Source organism: Rhinolophus ferrumequinum, chromosome 21 (assembly GCF_004115265.2).
Source record: "Rhinolophus ferrumequinum isolate MPI-CBG mRhiFer1 chromosome 21, mRhiFer1_v1.p, whole genome shotgun sequence".
Lineage (NCBI taxonomy): Eukaryota > Metazoa > Chordata > Mammalia > Chiroptera > Rhinolophidae > Rhinolophus > Rhinolophus ferrumequinum.
In genome coordinates this window covers 20,044,426-20,061,568 of record NC_046304.1, presented here as the reverse complement: position 1 = coordinate 20,061,568, position 17,143 = coordinate 20,044,426, and the positions used below count along the sequence as shown (strand labels likewise).

The window sequence follows — 17,143 nt, the reverse complement described above, 5'->3', positions numbered from 1 at the left end:
CACCTTAACTTCATTTCCTTAAAAATTTAAATACTGTAATTATTTTCTGTGGATTTTTGATACATTTTGGAGAACAAACTTGATATCAATTAATGCAGTGGAAAGGTTAAAGAAGAGGAGCAGGGAAGAAAGGAAGGATTTGGAGGCGGTTAGAGAAGGAGAGGTGGTAGGAAACCAATGAAGGAAACTTAAAGGGAGGGAAGGGGAATAGGGGCGCCAGCTCTGTCCAGTTTTGCCCAGAATTCTCCTGGTTTTAAAACTTCAAGTCCTAGGAAACTCCTCAGGAGCTTGGTTTAGAGGGAGATGACCTCCTTTGGGAGGAGGAAGGAGACAGACAAAAGGAAAGCAGAGGGGGTCCTTCCCGAGCTTGGTTTAGAGGGAGATGACCTCCTTTGGGAGGAGGAAGGAGACAGACAAAAGGAAAGCAGAGGGGGTCCTTCCCCCAAGGGGGACAGGCAACAGGAAGGGAAGAAATGACTGACTGGCCATTCGGGCATGCCTGGCTCTGGGTGTGGAACTCCACAGCAGAGGTTCAGAGACAGCCCATCTCCACAGCCCCTATAGGGAGCCAGGAGCACAGCCATTTCTGGAACTCATCCTGGGCTCCTGGGACCCCCGTGGGGAGGACTCTGAGCTGAAACCCAAGTCATGCCAGCCTCTGCAGCTGGACAGGATCCTGAGCGCTCCGAGGACCCCCCTCTCCCAGAAGACCTCACCTTTCATGGCGAACACCCCCCGGCAAAAGTCCTTGAAATTGATTCTTCCCAGATCATTGGGATCCAAATATTTCACAAGTTTTTCCACCTGTGGAAAGAAAGAAGTGACAGGCATGAGCTCCCCAGAAATGCCCCAGAGGGTTTACGGTAAGGCTGGCCAGGAGGCTGGGATGGAGGGAGGTTTCAACTGAGCCTAGGTGATACCTGCAGTTGTCTCCTAGCCCTCCTCCCCACAACCTGGGGTCAGCGCCAGCCCCAGAGAGCGGTCAGGCCACTTTGTTCTCCTGCGGCTGACAGAGAACACCCATGAGGAAAAGCAACGCCAACACCTCAGTGTTGAGAAAACCATTTGTTTGGGCTGATCGTCCTCTTCAAGTCCTTCCCACAAAGACTGGCACGTGGAAAGCAATCACTCTGCTTTGCTTTTTCACTTAATGATGTCTTTCATACAAAAATAATACAAACTCACCACAGAAACTCTAGAAAAGAAAATGAATCAAAACCTTGCCATTTCCCACTTTTCAACACATAGTTTTGACTTTTTTTTTTCTTTGTAGTTTGTAGTAGTTCTGAGAGACCTTTGGTCAAATTCCCCTTTGTCTACAAGGAGGAAATAATTATGTCAGCATCTTTAGGACAGCTTCCTCTCACCCACATCCAATCCATACCCCAAAACTGTATCCCAAAGCTACGTTCCTTTCTACATCAACCCTGGGGTCCCACAGCCATCATCATCTCTCTCCCTGTCTATGCAAATCTCCTAATTCATCTACTTTCTTCCACTTTCAGACCACAATTCATTCTCCACTTCAACTGGATCACGTCACCGACTCCCTTGCTTAAAACCTTCTGCTGAGTGTCCACTACACTCAGGATAAAATCCAACTCTGTAACATGGCCTGCAAGGCCCTATGTGATCTGGCCTCTCCAGCCCCATCTCCTCCACTCTTTCTGTTACTCACTGCATTCCAGCCACACTGGCCTTTACTCAACTCTTCAAGCAAATCAAGCTCTTTTCTGCCTCAGGGCCTTTGCACATGCTGTTCTCTATATTTCAAATGCTTATCCTCCCCATTCATCATCTGACATCTATTCATCCTTCGGGTCTCCATTTAATGTCTATTCAATGTTTCTCCGCCAGACAAGCCTGTCCTGACCATTCGCGTCTAATTAGGGCCCATCCTGCTGTTACCCTGTCATGTAGCACCCTATACTTTCCCTTCAAATCATTTATTGCATTGTGTAATTATATATTTATGGGATAATTTTATCAATTTGTTATCTTCCCTCTAGAAAATAAGCTCCCTGAGGGCAACGATCATATCTGTTTTAATCACCACTGTGTACCTAGTAGCTCACATCATGACTGGCACATTGTAGAAGCTTCATAAATACCGTGTTTCCCCGAAAATAAGACCTAACTGGACCATTAGCTCTAGTGCGTCTTTTGGAGCAAAAATTAAAATAAGACCTGGTATTATATTATATTTTATTATATTATATTAAAGACCTGGTCTTATATTATAGTAAAATAAGACCAGGTCTTATATTAATTTTTCCTCCAAAAGATGCATTAGAGCTGATTGTCTGACTAGGTCTGATTTTCGGGGAAAACACGGTATTTGTTGAGTAAATGAATATAAATGGTTCTCCAAAACATCTAAGTTTTTAGGGCTTTTGAAAACAGTTGCCAAATTATTCTCTGTAATGATGTCTTAATTAAGTCTTTAACCAGAGCAACTGACTTCAAACTTATGAGCTCTGGGTATTTTTTCCTTGTTTTTGGCAACGGTCAATTTTTTCAGATCTCCCTTTTGTAATTAATTAATTGGAGCCATTTTTTCCCCCTACATTTTCCAGCACCTGAAATTCAACTTCTTGCTATTTCTCCCAGAAGCCCACTTCTAAATCAGCCTGTAAGTTAGTGGCAGCCCCTTTACAGCACACATACAAGCATTCATTCATGCATTCATTCACTCACTCACTCATTCAACAAGCAAAGACTGGGCACCCCTGCACGCTGGGCACTCTGCTGGGGGCTGATGGCGAACCACATACATGGTCACACAGATACACACGTGCTCATCCTCAGGTACTTGCCCTCCCCACACCCATAACCACCACCAGTACCTAAAGCTTTCTCCCAGGCTCCTTTTGAGCTAGGCTGCAGGTGATGCCTATGAAAGCATTTTGGAAACTGTAGAGCACAGCCTGTAGGAAAGGGATTCTGTCACTGTTCTTGTTAGTACTGTCATGGCAGACACCCTCCAGCCTGCACCCCCACCGCACGCATGCTCTGATGCCCAAGGCATGTTGGGGGATTCGTCTATTCATAAGGACCATGTTTCCTGCATGCCCACGGGACACTTCCAGTGTGGCACTTGCAGCGGGGGTCTAAAGCCCTGGTCACTTACTGCCAGTGGCCTGGCATGATGGGGATGTGCCCAGTGGGCTCTGGAAAATGATCAATGAGTAAGGACAGACCTTACACAAGCCTCTCTCCTCCCTCCCTGAGCTGGTGGCCCGCTAGTCCACTTGGGTGTGAGTCTGGGGTTGAGGGGTGACCCCTACCCCCTGAACCTGGTACCTAGCAGGCTCTCTGGAAATGCCTGAGGAATTCCAGTGAAGGAGGAAGATAGCTTTGTGCCAGCTCCCTCCTCAGCAGGAATATCCTCAGCATTGCAGCTGCCCTCCACCACCCCACCCCCTCAAGCCAAAACAGCCTCTGACACTGCCAGGCAATACGTGGCTTCTGAGAATAGCAATGCCCAGGTGCCACCTGCAGGGCTTTCGGGAGCCCACCCACCACCCCAGCTGCACCGCGCCTCCTCTCCTCCTGTGCTCTCATTACTGGCATTGTAGGGAGTCTATGAATACAGGGATGGGCTGGGGCACCTGGTAGCCTCAGCCTCCTGGCGCTTGCTTACGACTACAATCCCCCCCCAAGGTCGGGGGCTGTGCCTTAATTATCTCTGAGGCAAGTCAAGGGCAGAGTCACCGAGTGCTGAGTGGCTGATGAGAAGCCCCAACCACACGTCCACCTAAGAGGCAGCAGCCTGTGGATTCGGGTCTGTAATCCACGTGGTTTGTGACTCCCTGGGGTTGGGAGATACGTGTGGGCCAGACTGTGGGTCCCCCCTGAGCCAGCCTGAGGTGAGGAGGTATTCGATGACAACAGACAGATGGGGTTCTGAAGGCCACTGCAAGCACCCTAGGCTGCGGCCCAGGAGACTCTCAGAGGGCTCTCCAAAGAGTGGAGATCCCAGAAAGTAACGGATGTGAAAGTGCCATGTCAACTGCCGAACAGCCCTTTAGAGAACAGGCAGGACCACTGTAGAATTATTATAACAATAAACACCAATTAATCAATAAATACCATAATTGTAGGTGCAATGATTTTTTAAAAAAATAAATAATAGCATAGCTTATATGGGGAATATTAAAATCCTTGCTGGGTTTCTGGAGGGCTTGCCATAGGCTATAGCCCGGTGCTAAACTCTGGCTGTAGTTAGTCTCATCTAATCCTCACAACCACCTTAAGAGTAGCTACTATTAGTCTCTCATTTTACAGTTGAGGAGACTGAGGTTCAGAGAGGTTAGACATTTAGGGAGTCATTGCAGTGGTAACTCTGCCTTGACCCCTGCACTCTACTGTCTTCCTGCAGAGGCAGGCTCTTATCTGGTTGTCTGCAGCCTTATGTAGTTTCAATCCCCTACTGCCTGTGTATCAAAGGAGTTTTACCTCTTATGGCTGGAACCCCTCACCGTGATCACCAAGAGTCTCAGCTTTCCTGGACATTAGATAACATTTCGCCAATGCACTCGAGGGGTGCATTCAGCTGACCTAGCCCTTCATTTTATAAACAGGGAGACCAAGTCCCAGGGAGGGGTGGGCTTGCTCAAGGTCACACAGTGAGTTCAGCAAATAAACACCCACACGTGGTCTTCGTGGTGAACTGGGGCCACAGAGTGCCGGGGTCCCCCCCGGTGGTACACACACCATGCATGGCTGGGCACCGGGGGGGTATGCACTCGGCACCCAGGTCAGGAGCGATGGGGACACTGAGCCTGGCGGGGACTGCACAAGCAGCTGTTGTCACTGGGGCACACAGCTGGGCTGCAAAGCTAGCTGCCGGGGAAACTGGTTGTCTCACTGGCAGTAAAATATTGCTCTTTCCGTTTTGGCGCCACTCAATTACCAGGCTTCCCCTTCTATTTCTGTTGCCTTTCTCTTTAGCCTGATTTTCCCCCCACTCATTCCCCCGGGTCACATCTCTTCGAGCTCAGGCCAGACGACGTTGCTGCTGTTCTCTGCTTGATCACCAGCCAGATCCTCCCGGACGGAGCCTGTGCCCAGCCACCCACGCCTCCCCAATTTCGAGATCTGCAAGCCAGATGGAGTCAAACAAGCTGTTTGCCTCTCTGAGGTCTCAGCTGCCTTATCTGAACAAGGGAGATAAGTTGGCTCAGTCTGCAGGTAAAGGGCCTAATAAACATTAGCCATTATATTATTAAGCAAGCAAATGCTTTGTAACTCTTCCTTTGCCTGTTCTAAGCACTCTATACGTATGGATTCACTGAATCCTCACAACCACTTCAGAGGTAGATACAATTTTTATTCCCATTGTACAGGTGAGGAAACTGAGGCACAGAAAGGCTAAATCATTGAGGGTTAAAGTCCCACAACTAGTAAGAGGCAGAGTTGGGATTTCAACACAGGTAGCCTGGCTCCAGAGTTCATGCACTTTACCAATAATTATTATTTCTACTAATGTAAGTATAATCACTGTTATTATTATGACAAGTCTGGGGGCTTGCTCTGACCAGAGAAAGAATAAATTTGTATTTTGCTCTCTTTTCACCTAGAAAAACTGGCATGGGTACAGAGAACCTTTGGTTAAGAATTTGAATACAGTAAGTCCTCACTTAATGTTGTCAATAGGTTCTGAGACTTTAAGTGAAATGATGTACAATGTATAACGCAACCAATTTTACCACAGGCTAATTGATATAAATACGGCATCTCGTCAATGCTATAACAAAATGACGTTGAACGACTCTACGTTCAAGCAAGGACCTGATGTATTTAAGAGAAAACGTGTAATTTAAAATGTGTTGTTAAAACAGCGGTCTCCAACCAGCATCCCAAATGCAACTTATAGACAATCTTACAATTTTGGGTTAAGATGGAGTCAGTACACTACATTTATCTCTTCCACTGATTATAAATGAAAACTCTGGACAGAATACATAAAGCAACTAGTCTACTAGTTGAAGCTGGGGCTTGTTTGGGTGTCTGAGATACATCAGTGAAGAAAGAGACCACAATCCCTGCTGTAATGGTGCTTACATTCTAGGTAGGGAGGAGACAGAAAATAAATAATACACCTTAACAAATGTGTACTGTAGTATTTTAGAAGATAGTGGACAAAATATAGCAGGAGGGGAGGGCTTTGAATGGTTGCAGAGCTGGTTATAGAGAATAGTATGTTTAGATGGGTCTAATTGAGAAGATGCCATTTGAAGAAAGACTTAAAAGTGAGCCATGTGGACATAAAGGGAAAGAGTGATATACAGAAAGGAAATAGCCAGAGCAAAGACCCTAAGATTTGGACTCTGAAAAGTAAATAGTTGCAGACAGATTGGGAGGAAAACTAAACTTGAAGTTAAAAAAAAACAAAGAATGAAATAAATAAAAATCTTGAAGGAAGATGAAGATGGTGGTAGTAAGTCTCCTGATTTATTTTTTTTCCTCACCTATTTTCCACCCTAGATTCAGGTAGCCCAAATCCCAGAACTACACAGCAGGTATAACCAGAAAAAGCTCCAAAAGAAACTCTGTAATTTTGATGAGAGGCCAGGGGAGGGGGCCCTTTTGGGACAGAGAAACTGGAAGAAATGCCTGTTTTGTTTTGTTTTAATCCCTCTCCCAGGCCTACCCCAAGGCAAGCTCCAGGCTCCAAGCTGGGTGGTGGCAGCGGTAACCGCAGCCAGGCAGGCACCTAAAACTCCCAGAGAGGAAAAATCTTTCTCTGTAGGAAGAGAAACTAGGAAATGTGGTCCCTGGAGTCAAAGTGCGTGTGGGGGGGGAAGGAGTAGAAATTCCAATTATTGATTTCTTTCCTCTTACCACCTCATCCTGCCGGTGGATCAGTTATGGGAAGTGTGAAACAGCACAGGGAGGCAAAAATCTCAGATTTCTAACCAAAGACCAGGTAAAGGGATTACTGGGAGCTTGAGGGCGGAAGGAATGAGGGGGCTCACAGAGAGGAGTGAGTGAGCTCAAGAAGAGGATCCCATAAAATTGTGTTTGACGTTCTCGGCCGACTCCTAAGCTGCACATTCATGGATCTAACCCAAACAGCATACCTAAGGTTTTGAGAACAGAACTACAGTGTAGACAGTGAACAGAATGGCCCCTGGAGAGTGCACACTTGAAGTAGATCCAAATAGTGCTTCAAAGGCTTTGAAACTGAACTGGCATTGGAACTACAGCTCAGAGGGCAGGCTGGGATCTGAGGCTTCAACCTAACAGGGTTGATTTCCTGATTAAAAAAACGAACAAAACACTGACATACTTTAGATTTTAACAGGACCCAGAGTCTCAGAATATAATATTCAAAACGCCCAAGACACAATCCAAAATTACTTGACATACAAAAGAACAAGACAAGCTCAACAATGCATAAGGGAGGAGACAATCAATAAATATCGATGCCAAGATGACCCAGATGTTATCATTAGTAGACAGAGACTTTAAAGCAGTTATCATAACCATGCTTCATGAAGTAAGGGTGAACACTCTGGAAACAAATAGAAATATAGAAATTTTCAGAAAAAAGTAGACACTAGAACTGAATGGAGAGGCTGGATGGTTCAGAGCGTGAGCTCTGAACAACAGGGTTGCTGATTCGATTCCCACATGGGCCAGTGACCTGTGCCCTCCACAACTAGACTGAAGACAATGAGCTGCCACTGAGCTTCCAGAGGGGTGGACGGATGTCTCAGTTGCTTAGAGCACGAGTTCTCAATAACAAGGCTGCCGGTTCAATTCCCCCATGGGATGGTGGGCTGTGCCCCCTGCAACTAAAGATTGAAAACAGCAACTGGACTTGGAACTGAGCTGCGCCCTCCACAACTAGACTGAAGGACAACGACTTGACTTGGAGCTGATGGGCCTTGGAAAAACACACTGTTCCCCAATATTCCCGAATAAAAAAAATTAAAATAAAATAAAAAGAACTGAATGGAAATTTTAGAAAGAAAAAATATACAAAAAACTGAAATAAAAAATTCACTGGATGGAATCAATAACAGAATGGAGAGGACAGAAAAAACAGACAAAAGAAAAAAAACAGTTAGTGAACTTGAAGAGAGAATAATAGAAATTATCTAATCTGAACAAGGAAAACTACCAAAGATTAAGAGGAACATTACGGGCCGGCCCAGTAGCTCAGGCAGTTAGAGCTCCATGCTCCTAACTCCGAAGGCTGTCGGTTCGATTCCCACATGGGCCAGTGGGCTCTCAACCACAAGGTTGCCAGTTCGATTCCTCGACTCCCACAAGGGATGATGGTGGGCAGAGCCTCCTGCAACTAAAATTGAACACGGCACCTTGAGCTGAGCTGCCTCCCAGATGGCTCAGTTGGTTGGTGTGCATCCTCTCAACGACAAGGTTGCCAGTTCGACTCCCGCAAGGGATGGTGGGCTGCGCCCTCTGCAACTAGCAATGGTGGCTGGACCTGGGCTGAGCTGCGCCCTCCACAACTAAGACTGAAAGAACAACAACTTGAAGCTGCACGGCACCCTCCACAACTAAGATCGAAAGGACAACAACTTGACTTGGAAAGGGGTCCTGGAAGTGCACACTGTTCCCCAATCAGGTCCTGTTCCCCTTCCCCAATAAAAATCTTTTTTAAAAAAGGGGAACATTACATAAAAGGGTCAACCCACTAAGATGACATCCTAAATGTGCATGCAACTAACAACAGAGTTCCAAGACTTAGGAAGCAAAAACTAACAGAACTGACAGGAGAAACAACAGAAACAAATTGACTATTATAGTTGGAGACTTCACTTCCTTCAATCAATAGAACTAATTGGATGGAAAATCAACAAGGATATAAAAGACCTGAACAATACCGTTAACCACTTAACCTGATTGACATTTATAAGACGGTCACCCAGTAATAGCAGAATATACATTCTTTTCATGTGCACATGAAACATTCACCAAGATAGATCATATCTTGGGACCATTAAACAAAACTTAACAAATTCAAAAGAGTTGAAATCATACAAACTATGTGCTCTGACCATAATGCAATTAACCTAAAATCAATAACAGAAAGACATCTGGAAAATTCCCAAATACTTGACAATTAAACCACATATGTCTATCTAATCCATAGGTCAAAGAAATCTCAGAGGATATTTGAAATTAAATGACAATAAAAATACAACATAAAATTCAAACCCAAAGTAAAAAGAAGCAAAGAAAGAATAAAGAGCCGAAATTGAAAAACTGAAAACAGAAGAACAGTAAAGAAAAATCAATGAAACCAAAATCTGTTTCTTTGAAAAGATTAAATTGATGCATCTCTAGCCAAACTAACAAAAAACGGAGAGAAGACACACATGACCAATATCAGAAATGCAAGCAGATATCACTACAGTCTTGAAGACTTTAAAAGGTTATTAGGTACAGAGGATTTTTAGGGAAGTGAAAAGACTCTATATATTGTAATGATGGACGTATGTCATACATTTGTGCAAACCCACAGAACATTCACCGCCATAGGGAACCCTAAGGTACACTATGGACTTTGGGTGAGTATGATGTCTCACCGTGGGTTCATCCTTGGTAAAAAATGTACCATCTGGTGCGTGATGCTAATGGGGGAGGAGGCTATGCATTTGGGGGCAGGGGGTAAATGAGAAATCTCTGTACCTCCCTCTCGATTTTGTTGTAAACTTAAAACTTCTCTAAAAATTATATATATTTTTTCTAAAAGGTTAATAAAGAAACACTATAAACACCTCTATGCACAGAATTTCTACAACTTAGAACAGGCCAATTCTTCGAAAGACACAAACCACCAAAATTCACACAAGATAAAAGGTAATCTGAATTGTACTATAACTATTAAAGCAATCAAGTTCACAGTTTAAATCTTTCCAAAAAAGAAGACATCAGGCCCAAATAGTTTCATCAAACATTTAAGAAAGATACAAATAAATTCTACACAGTCTCTTCCAGAAAACAGAAGAGGAGGGAGCACTTCTCAACTCATTTAATGAGGTTAGCGATACCCCGATACTAAAACCGGACAAAAGCAGTGTAAGAAAACTACAGACCGATATCCCTCATAAGCATAAACATAACGATCCTCATAAAATATTAGAATATATATCGATGAATAATACAACACAGCCATGACCACGTGGGGTTTATCCACCAAGACTAGTCCGACATTTGAAAATCCATCGACATGACCTAAAGGTGACCAAAGAAGAACCACCATGATCATCCCGATAGATGCAGACAAAGCAACAGACAAAATTCCACATCCATTCATGATAAAAACTCCAGCAAACTTGGAATAGAACTTCCTTATCCTAAAGAAATGAACGCTTATGTTGACACAAAAAAACTACACACAAATGTCTGCAACGGCATTATATAACACATAGTCGGCCAAACCTGAAAACATCCCAAATGTCCCGACAGGTGAATGGATAAGCAAACTGCTCTGTCATAAAAAAGGAACAAACTATTGCCACCCAACAGCATGAATGATCTCAATGCATTATGCTGATTGAAAGTCATTCTCAAATGGTCACAAATGATGTGGAAAAGGCAAAACCGTAACAACAGCGAACAAACAGATCAGTGGTTGCCAAGGGTAAGGAGGGGGGCAGAGTTTGACTACAAAGGGGCAGCAAGAGGGAATCTGGGGGGGACTGTTCTGCACCCCGATGGTGGTTACAGGAATCTGTACCCTGGTGCTGGTGGTGGTGGTTATAGAAATCTATGCAAAGGTTAAGACTCATGGACTCATACATCCACCCCCCACCCCCCAACAAAAGTGAATTTTACTATATGTAAAGCTAACATGTTTTTAAATTAAGGAACCTGTACACACAAACCAGATGATTTGGCAACACCGGGCCCGTATTCCCCCACAGCTACCATGGGCCGGAGCTGAGTTTCAGCAGACTCTTCAGACAGCGTGTGCTCTGCTCCCCAGTTCACCAGCCCAGCCCCACTCTGGCTGCTTCCCTTCCTAGCCCTGTGGGCCTCTCAGTGACAAGTCCTACTCTCCTGGGTGGTAACCAGGTTTGGCTGGGCATCTGAGGTTTTCTACACCTGCAAAAAGAGTGCCAGGGCTTGGCTTGGGTAGGTGGTAGTTGAAACTCCTAGCTTAAAAGGCAGGCAGGTCAAGAGAGGAGAGGCAGGGCCTCAGGGGCAGAGGGAGCATCCAAGGACGGTGGCCAGTCGGGTTCCTTGAAACCCTCTGCGGCAGGCAAGGAAGTGCTTTCAGGACAGCTCAGCTCTGGGGGGAGCTGCTCAGCCCTGTGCTGCCCCTGCTGCTCCAGACCACCAATCAGAGTTGTGCTGCACACACACAGAGCCCTCCAAGGGCTTCTGAGGAGGAGCCCCTGAACCGGGTGTGGCAGCTGCCGGGCCTGAAGGCTCTGCTCTGGGCAGCCAGCCTGGAGGCCCTAACCTTGAGGGACACTTGTGGGGACACTGGGGCATGGAATGGGAGTGGGGGCATCATGAATTCCAGGCCTAGCTGGACAGTCTTCTGCTGGAAAGGGATGGTGGGGAAGGGCTCACAGGCAGCGCAAGGGAGCAAGGGAGGAAAGGGGGTGTCATCAAGGTGTGAGGCCAGAGAGAGAGGACAGAATCTGAAGGAGAGGGGCTTGGGAGCCAGGTGGCAGCAGCTGCACTTTGTCCTGAAGGTCTGGACGGCAGAACTGAAGGCAGTAAGGCAGCGGTCACCATCACCATCACTGCAGCTCCATGTGGAGAGCGCGTCCCAGGAGTCAGGCATTCTGTGAGCGCTTCCCAAGTCTCACTCCTTCCAGTTCTCCCAATAGTCCTGTGAGAGAACCTTCATTCCCATCTTACAGCCAAAGGTCCAGAAGCCAGCGCCTGGCCCCCTCCCACAGCATGTAAGGTTGGTGTGTCCAAACTCCCCCGTGGCTCTGTGGGGCCCTCCTCCCGCCGTAGAGGGGGCTCCAGCCCTCCCCTGGGCCTCAGGGCAATGTGCTGGAAGTTGCTTGTTTATCCACTTTGCCAGGCAGCCCAGCTGCCTGATGTCAGGGCACACAATAGAGCCTATATTCTGGAGCCCTCACCCCCACCCCCCAAACAAGCACAGAAATGGAGAGGGAGGCAGCCACTGGCTTCCCCGTTAGTTATGAGATAGGGGAAAGGAGGGGGGGCAGGGCGGAGAAGGGGGAGGAGGGAAGGAGGGGAGGGGAAGGGAAGGAAGGAGGGAAAAGCACGTTATGTGGAAAAGCACGTGGAAAAGCACGTTATGGTTTAGGCAAAAGCACGTTATACATTTCTAACCAATGAGATGTGAGGAAACACCTGCAGGAGGTTTCCAGAAGAGGTTTTCTTTGACGATGGGGAAAAAACTGATGATCCACAGGAAATGCTCCTTGCCCTCCTTGCCCTCCTGGAGAGTGGCCACCAACTTGGGCCTACCCGAGGAAGCTGAATGGAAGGGGGTTGGACCCCGAATGATGCCTCTGAGCCCCTGAAGGCACCAGCCCTGGAGCTGCCCTAACTTGGACCCGTGTGTTATGAGAAACAATACATTTTCCTCAGCCTTTAAACTATTTTGCATTGGTTCCTGGTTCTCGAGCTGGGGGGCCCCTAACTGATGAAGGACCCCTCCTCAAGGAGTGCAGGGGTAACAGGTGGTGGTGGGAGGGTGACTTCATGAGCAACGAGATGCTGAGTGCACAGTGGAGAGGGGCAGAGTGGCCAGGCGTCCAGAAAGGCCAGTCACACACTAGCCAGGCCACTACCTCCTGGGCTGGAAATGCCTTCCTTTATGAGACACCCCCCTGCCCCCACCCCAATTGTGTTCCAGTGTCACCAAGCCGGTCCCTCATTCACAGCCTGAGCTGCTGCTGACCAGAATCCCTTAGGCCACCCAAGAGGGCTTTGTTTGGTGTCTGAATAGGCATGAAAAGGACAGAAGCCTGTGTGGTCTCTAAGGTGGACTGACCTAGGCATCCGTCCTTCCATCTGTCCCGTCCTTCTACACGTTTCCTCAGCTCCTCGGCCAGACTCTGCCTTGTGGGGAGACAGCACCCACGAATCTCCCAGGGAAGGACCAGATGTTCTGCCGTATTTTTGAGTGAGGTAAAAATAGCCTAGGAACAGTATAAAAGCATGTAGATGGCTTTTAATACTGCTACATGCCCAGGGGAAATATTATGTCACTAATCCCAAGCTCTGGAAGTGGACAGAGCTGGGCTCAAATCCCACCTCCTCCATTTATCAGCTGTGTCATCAAGGCTGACTGACTCAACCTCTCTGAGACATAACGTCTGCCTCATGGAGCGTTAGGACTCAAAGGAAACAACATCAAGACTTAGCCTGGAAACTGGTACAGAACAAACTCTTGATAAATGAGTGCTTTTTTTAAGTTTTTGTTTTTAATAGACAATCCATGCCTGGAAGCTGGTGACAAAGCTATTAACACAGGTTATCTCTATACGCTGGGATGGCCAGTCCTTTTACCTCTTCTTTCTACATTTGTTAGTTGGTTGAATTTAAAAAATGCCTTGGATTATTTTTAAACTCAGGGGGGAAAAACAATAGAGCTCTTCCTTATTCTTTAAAAAATTACTCATAGCATTACAGGGTTAGATGAGACAGAATCCACCATAATGCACCATAACCCTAGAAGGTGCCACTCAAAACCTGGGCAGTGGGAGCCCGGAGGAAACAGAGGGCTTGGAGACCAGCTCCTGGGAGAAGAGGATGCTTCTGGCCCCTGGACCATGCTGGGAAGAGTGAGGGTCTGGGTGACCTCTAAGGACCCTTCCAGGGTTTTGAAACAAGGGCCCAAAAGAGAGTCCAATGTGTGTATGCCACTTGGAACTCTGGGTTGCCAGCTCCGGAAGGAAGGGTGGGGGTGGGTCCAAGGACAGGTGGGCTAATCGTTTCTAAGGAAGGTAGGTGGTGAGACCAAGGCTGTTCTGCCTTCTGGGGGAGGTTTCCTGGCCATGCGGGGAGGGGGCTCATCGTGCAAGGGAAGGGGCACCTGTCCTGGAAGATGGCTTTCCGGGGAGGAACTGCGCTCCAAGCACTGTGGGAGGGTCCACCACCGGCTCTAACCCCAGCGTCAGGCCCTCAGTTGGCATCTTTGATCCTCCGAGTAGTCTAAAGGGTGCAACTCACTCTAGGGCTATGGTTGGTTTAGTGCCCATTATTTAATGGCAAATGGGAATATTTGCTCATCAAAGGGGCGTGCTGGCCTGCAGGAGTTGCGATCACAGCACCTCATCAGTGCTCCCTCCCAGGCTGTGGTCCCCGGACCCCACCTCTCCCATCCACCCCACACCCCTGCTCTCCAACCTGGGTCCTGCCTCTGCCAGCCGCAGCAAGCCTTATACCTACAGCGCCATCAGCTAGTCCAAGACCAGAGGGCAGGGAACACCAGCCCACCAGCTGCTTCAGCTGCTCAAGACCAGCTCTGTGGTCGTCTGTGCCCAGAAAGTTTCAGCCTCTCCATCCCCCGCTGTGCTGCTTCTGCCTTGGTTTTCCTGCCTTTGGAGGCTGGAACCTTCCCTTGATCTGTAGCCAAGACACCCGACTACCTCTTGCCAGCCCCTTCCCTCTACATTAGATTGCCTCCCGTAGCAACACCAGCCAAGACCTCTCCAGGAGTCACCACTGCCTTTGGACACTGTCTGTGAGACCTCACAGGGCAACTGCAGCCCAGGCACCTACTCCAGCCTGTTTTCTTTAACTTGTAACTGGGCCGTGTGGCCAACATCCCAACATGCCTCACTCCCAAGCCTTCTACTTAGGGCGATGTCTCCAGTGCTCACCCCCGTTCCAAGAGTCCTAGAAATGCTGGCAAGTCCCATCTCAGAAGGAAAAGTAATTGGACTCATAATATAGGAAAAGAACACATAATAAAAATTATTATGTAGCTAGGGGAAAAAAAATCACTGGAAAAAAAAGTATTTCATCCTCAGTAGTAACAAAACACACTAAACATTAAACATTAATTTAGACTAAATCTAAGACATTTATTTTTAATGTTAATATTTTGCTCCTATCAAGAGAACTAAATACATAATAAAAAAGCAATGCTCTAATAACTATAATGCAATACAATTAAAGACCTTGAAAATGTGTTACATACTTAAAAACCCTTAAATGGTAAAGAATATCACCTTTTTTTAAAGGTAATGATGGTTGCTTTTTCTCAATTTTAAAATATATACTAGACAATAATGATCAAAATTTTATAATGTTTCTTTAAAAACAAAACGAAAACATCTTTGAGCATCAAAAAGAATAATGATAGCAATAGATTATAGCCACACTGAAAAGAACTTAGGAGTCCACAGTGATGATCAGAAAAGGGGTAAAGGAAGGATCCTTACAGAACAATGCTTTATCTCTAGAAACAAGTGATAGAATTAGAAAAATCACCATTTTGCACCCACCAATGTAATTTATACAGGCAAGGAGCATCAACAGATGCTAAAACCACTGTGTGAAAAGCTACTGGGGAAACAAATATTTACACGGTCTAAGGTACCACCCCACAGATTACTTATTAATTATAAAGAGGAAAAAGTACCATTATATTGAAGAGTTCAAGAAGACATGACCTTAACCAACTGATCAAACTCAGCGTCACCAATAAAGGGACAAAACGACATCACATGGCTCCTTGTGTGATGCTCTGAGATGTACGTACTACCACCTCGCCTTGCCAAAAATGCAAGGAAACAATCAGACATATGCAGACTATGGGACAGCCTACATGACAACTGGCCCGGGCTTGGCAGAAAATGTCAATGTAATGGAAGCAAAAAAAAAAAAAAAAATCAGAGATCATTCTAATTTCCAGGAAGTGAAAAAGGCAAGGCACATGAAAAGTCAGAGGCAATACATGATCCCTCACTGGATCCTGGATCAAAACAAGGCGTGAGGAAGGACATTTTGAGGACAACTGGGGAAATTTGAATATGGACTGAATGTTAGATGATGTTAGTGAATATTAAGTCTTAGGTGTGATGGTACCACTTGTTTAAGCTGGAGACTGTCCTTGTTCTTACACTCTGAAGTGTTTACGGAGTGGGGGGGGGACGTCAAGATGTCTTTACTTACTTAAAATGCTTTCGCAAAACAAAACAACACTAAAGGTGATACATAATAGACAGGTAATCAATGATAGAGTGAACGAAAAAGCAAATGAGGCAAAACGTTAACAGTGACTCTAGGTGAAAAGTATCTGGATATCATCATATTCTTTCAACTTTTCTATCTGAGCATTTTCAAAACAAAGAGAGAAAAACAGAAAAAAAAATCTAATGGAATTCAGTTCTAGTTTAGAAATAAATTCAAATTATTAATAGAACTGAATGTTGAGTGAAACTTACAATAAATTCCAAACAGGTAAAACTTAAATATTTTTCAGATTGGGGATTGTAAACAAAATAGCTTATTTATTCTTGCTAGAGATGGGAAATAAGGTCCTAACTACTGAAAAGTGATAAGTACCATTAGAAATAAGGCAGACACGATATATTTGAACAAATTCAAATGTAGGAAAACTTTCAAGTAATAAATGTAATCAACAAATAAAAATGGTAAACAACAGAGCAAGAAAAAATGACAGTGAAAAAAACAGAAAGAACTGATTTAAAAATATAACGATCAAAATAAAAATTCCCCTTGATAAGTGCTCAGAAGAGATGGATACAAGTTATGCAGAAGATACCAAGAATAAATAGCAACACGGAAAAATGCAGTCTCATCAGCAATTAAAAATGAAAATTTGAACAAGTCTGAGATAAAATTACACACCCATTAATTTAAAATAATGCTTAGTGTTGATGGGGAAACGGGGCACCATGAAATGGGCACCCTCGAACCTTGGGTGGGGTCTGCTATTCGACAAGACAAGTCAGGTTGGAGGCAGGGGAGGGAAAGGGGAGGGACAGATGGACGAGGAAAGAAATGAACCACTGGATAGCCCCAGAAAGGGTGGCCAGAAGCCTAAATACCTCTGGCCAGATGGGCGGGCAAGTAGGCTCTTGATTCCACCCACTCAGCATCTAGGATGTGGCAGCAGGTCTCTCCTGGCAGTGCCCACTCAGAGTCAGGGGTTTTAAGAAGCCCACACCAAAAGCCAGTCCTCTGGCTGGCAGCT

At 45.7% G+C, this 17,143-nt stretch overlaps 1 protein-coding gene across 1 annotated transcript in view; it reads right to left on the bottom strand.

Annotated features, from left to right (window-relative positions):
• The window catches only part of RAB11FIP4 (RAB11 family interacting protein 4), a 101,407-nt gene that overhangs the window by 78,032 nt on the left and 6,232 nt on the right, over nt 1-17,143 (bottom strand). Inside the window, exon 2 of the mRNA XM_033089934.1 lies at nt 717-804. Coding sequence (XP_032945825.1) covers nt 717-804 — 88 coding nt within the window. The remainder of the gene's footprint in view (nt 1-716; nt 805-17,143) is intronic.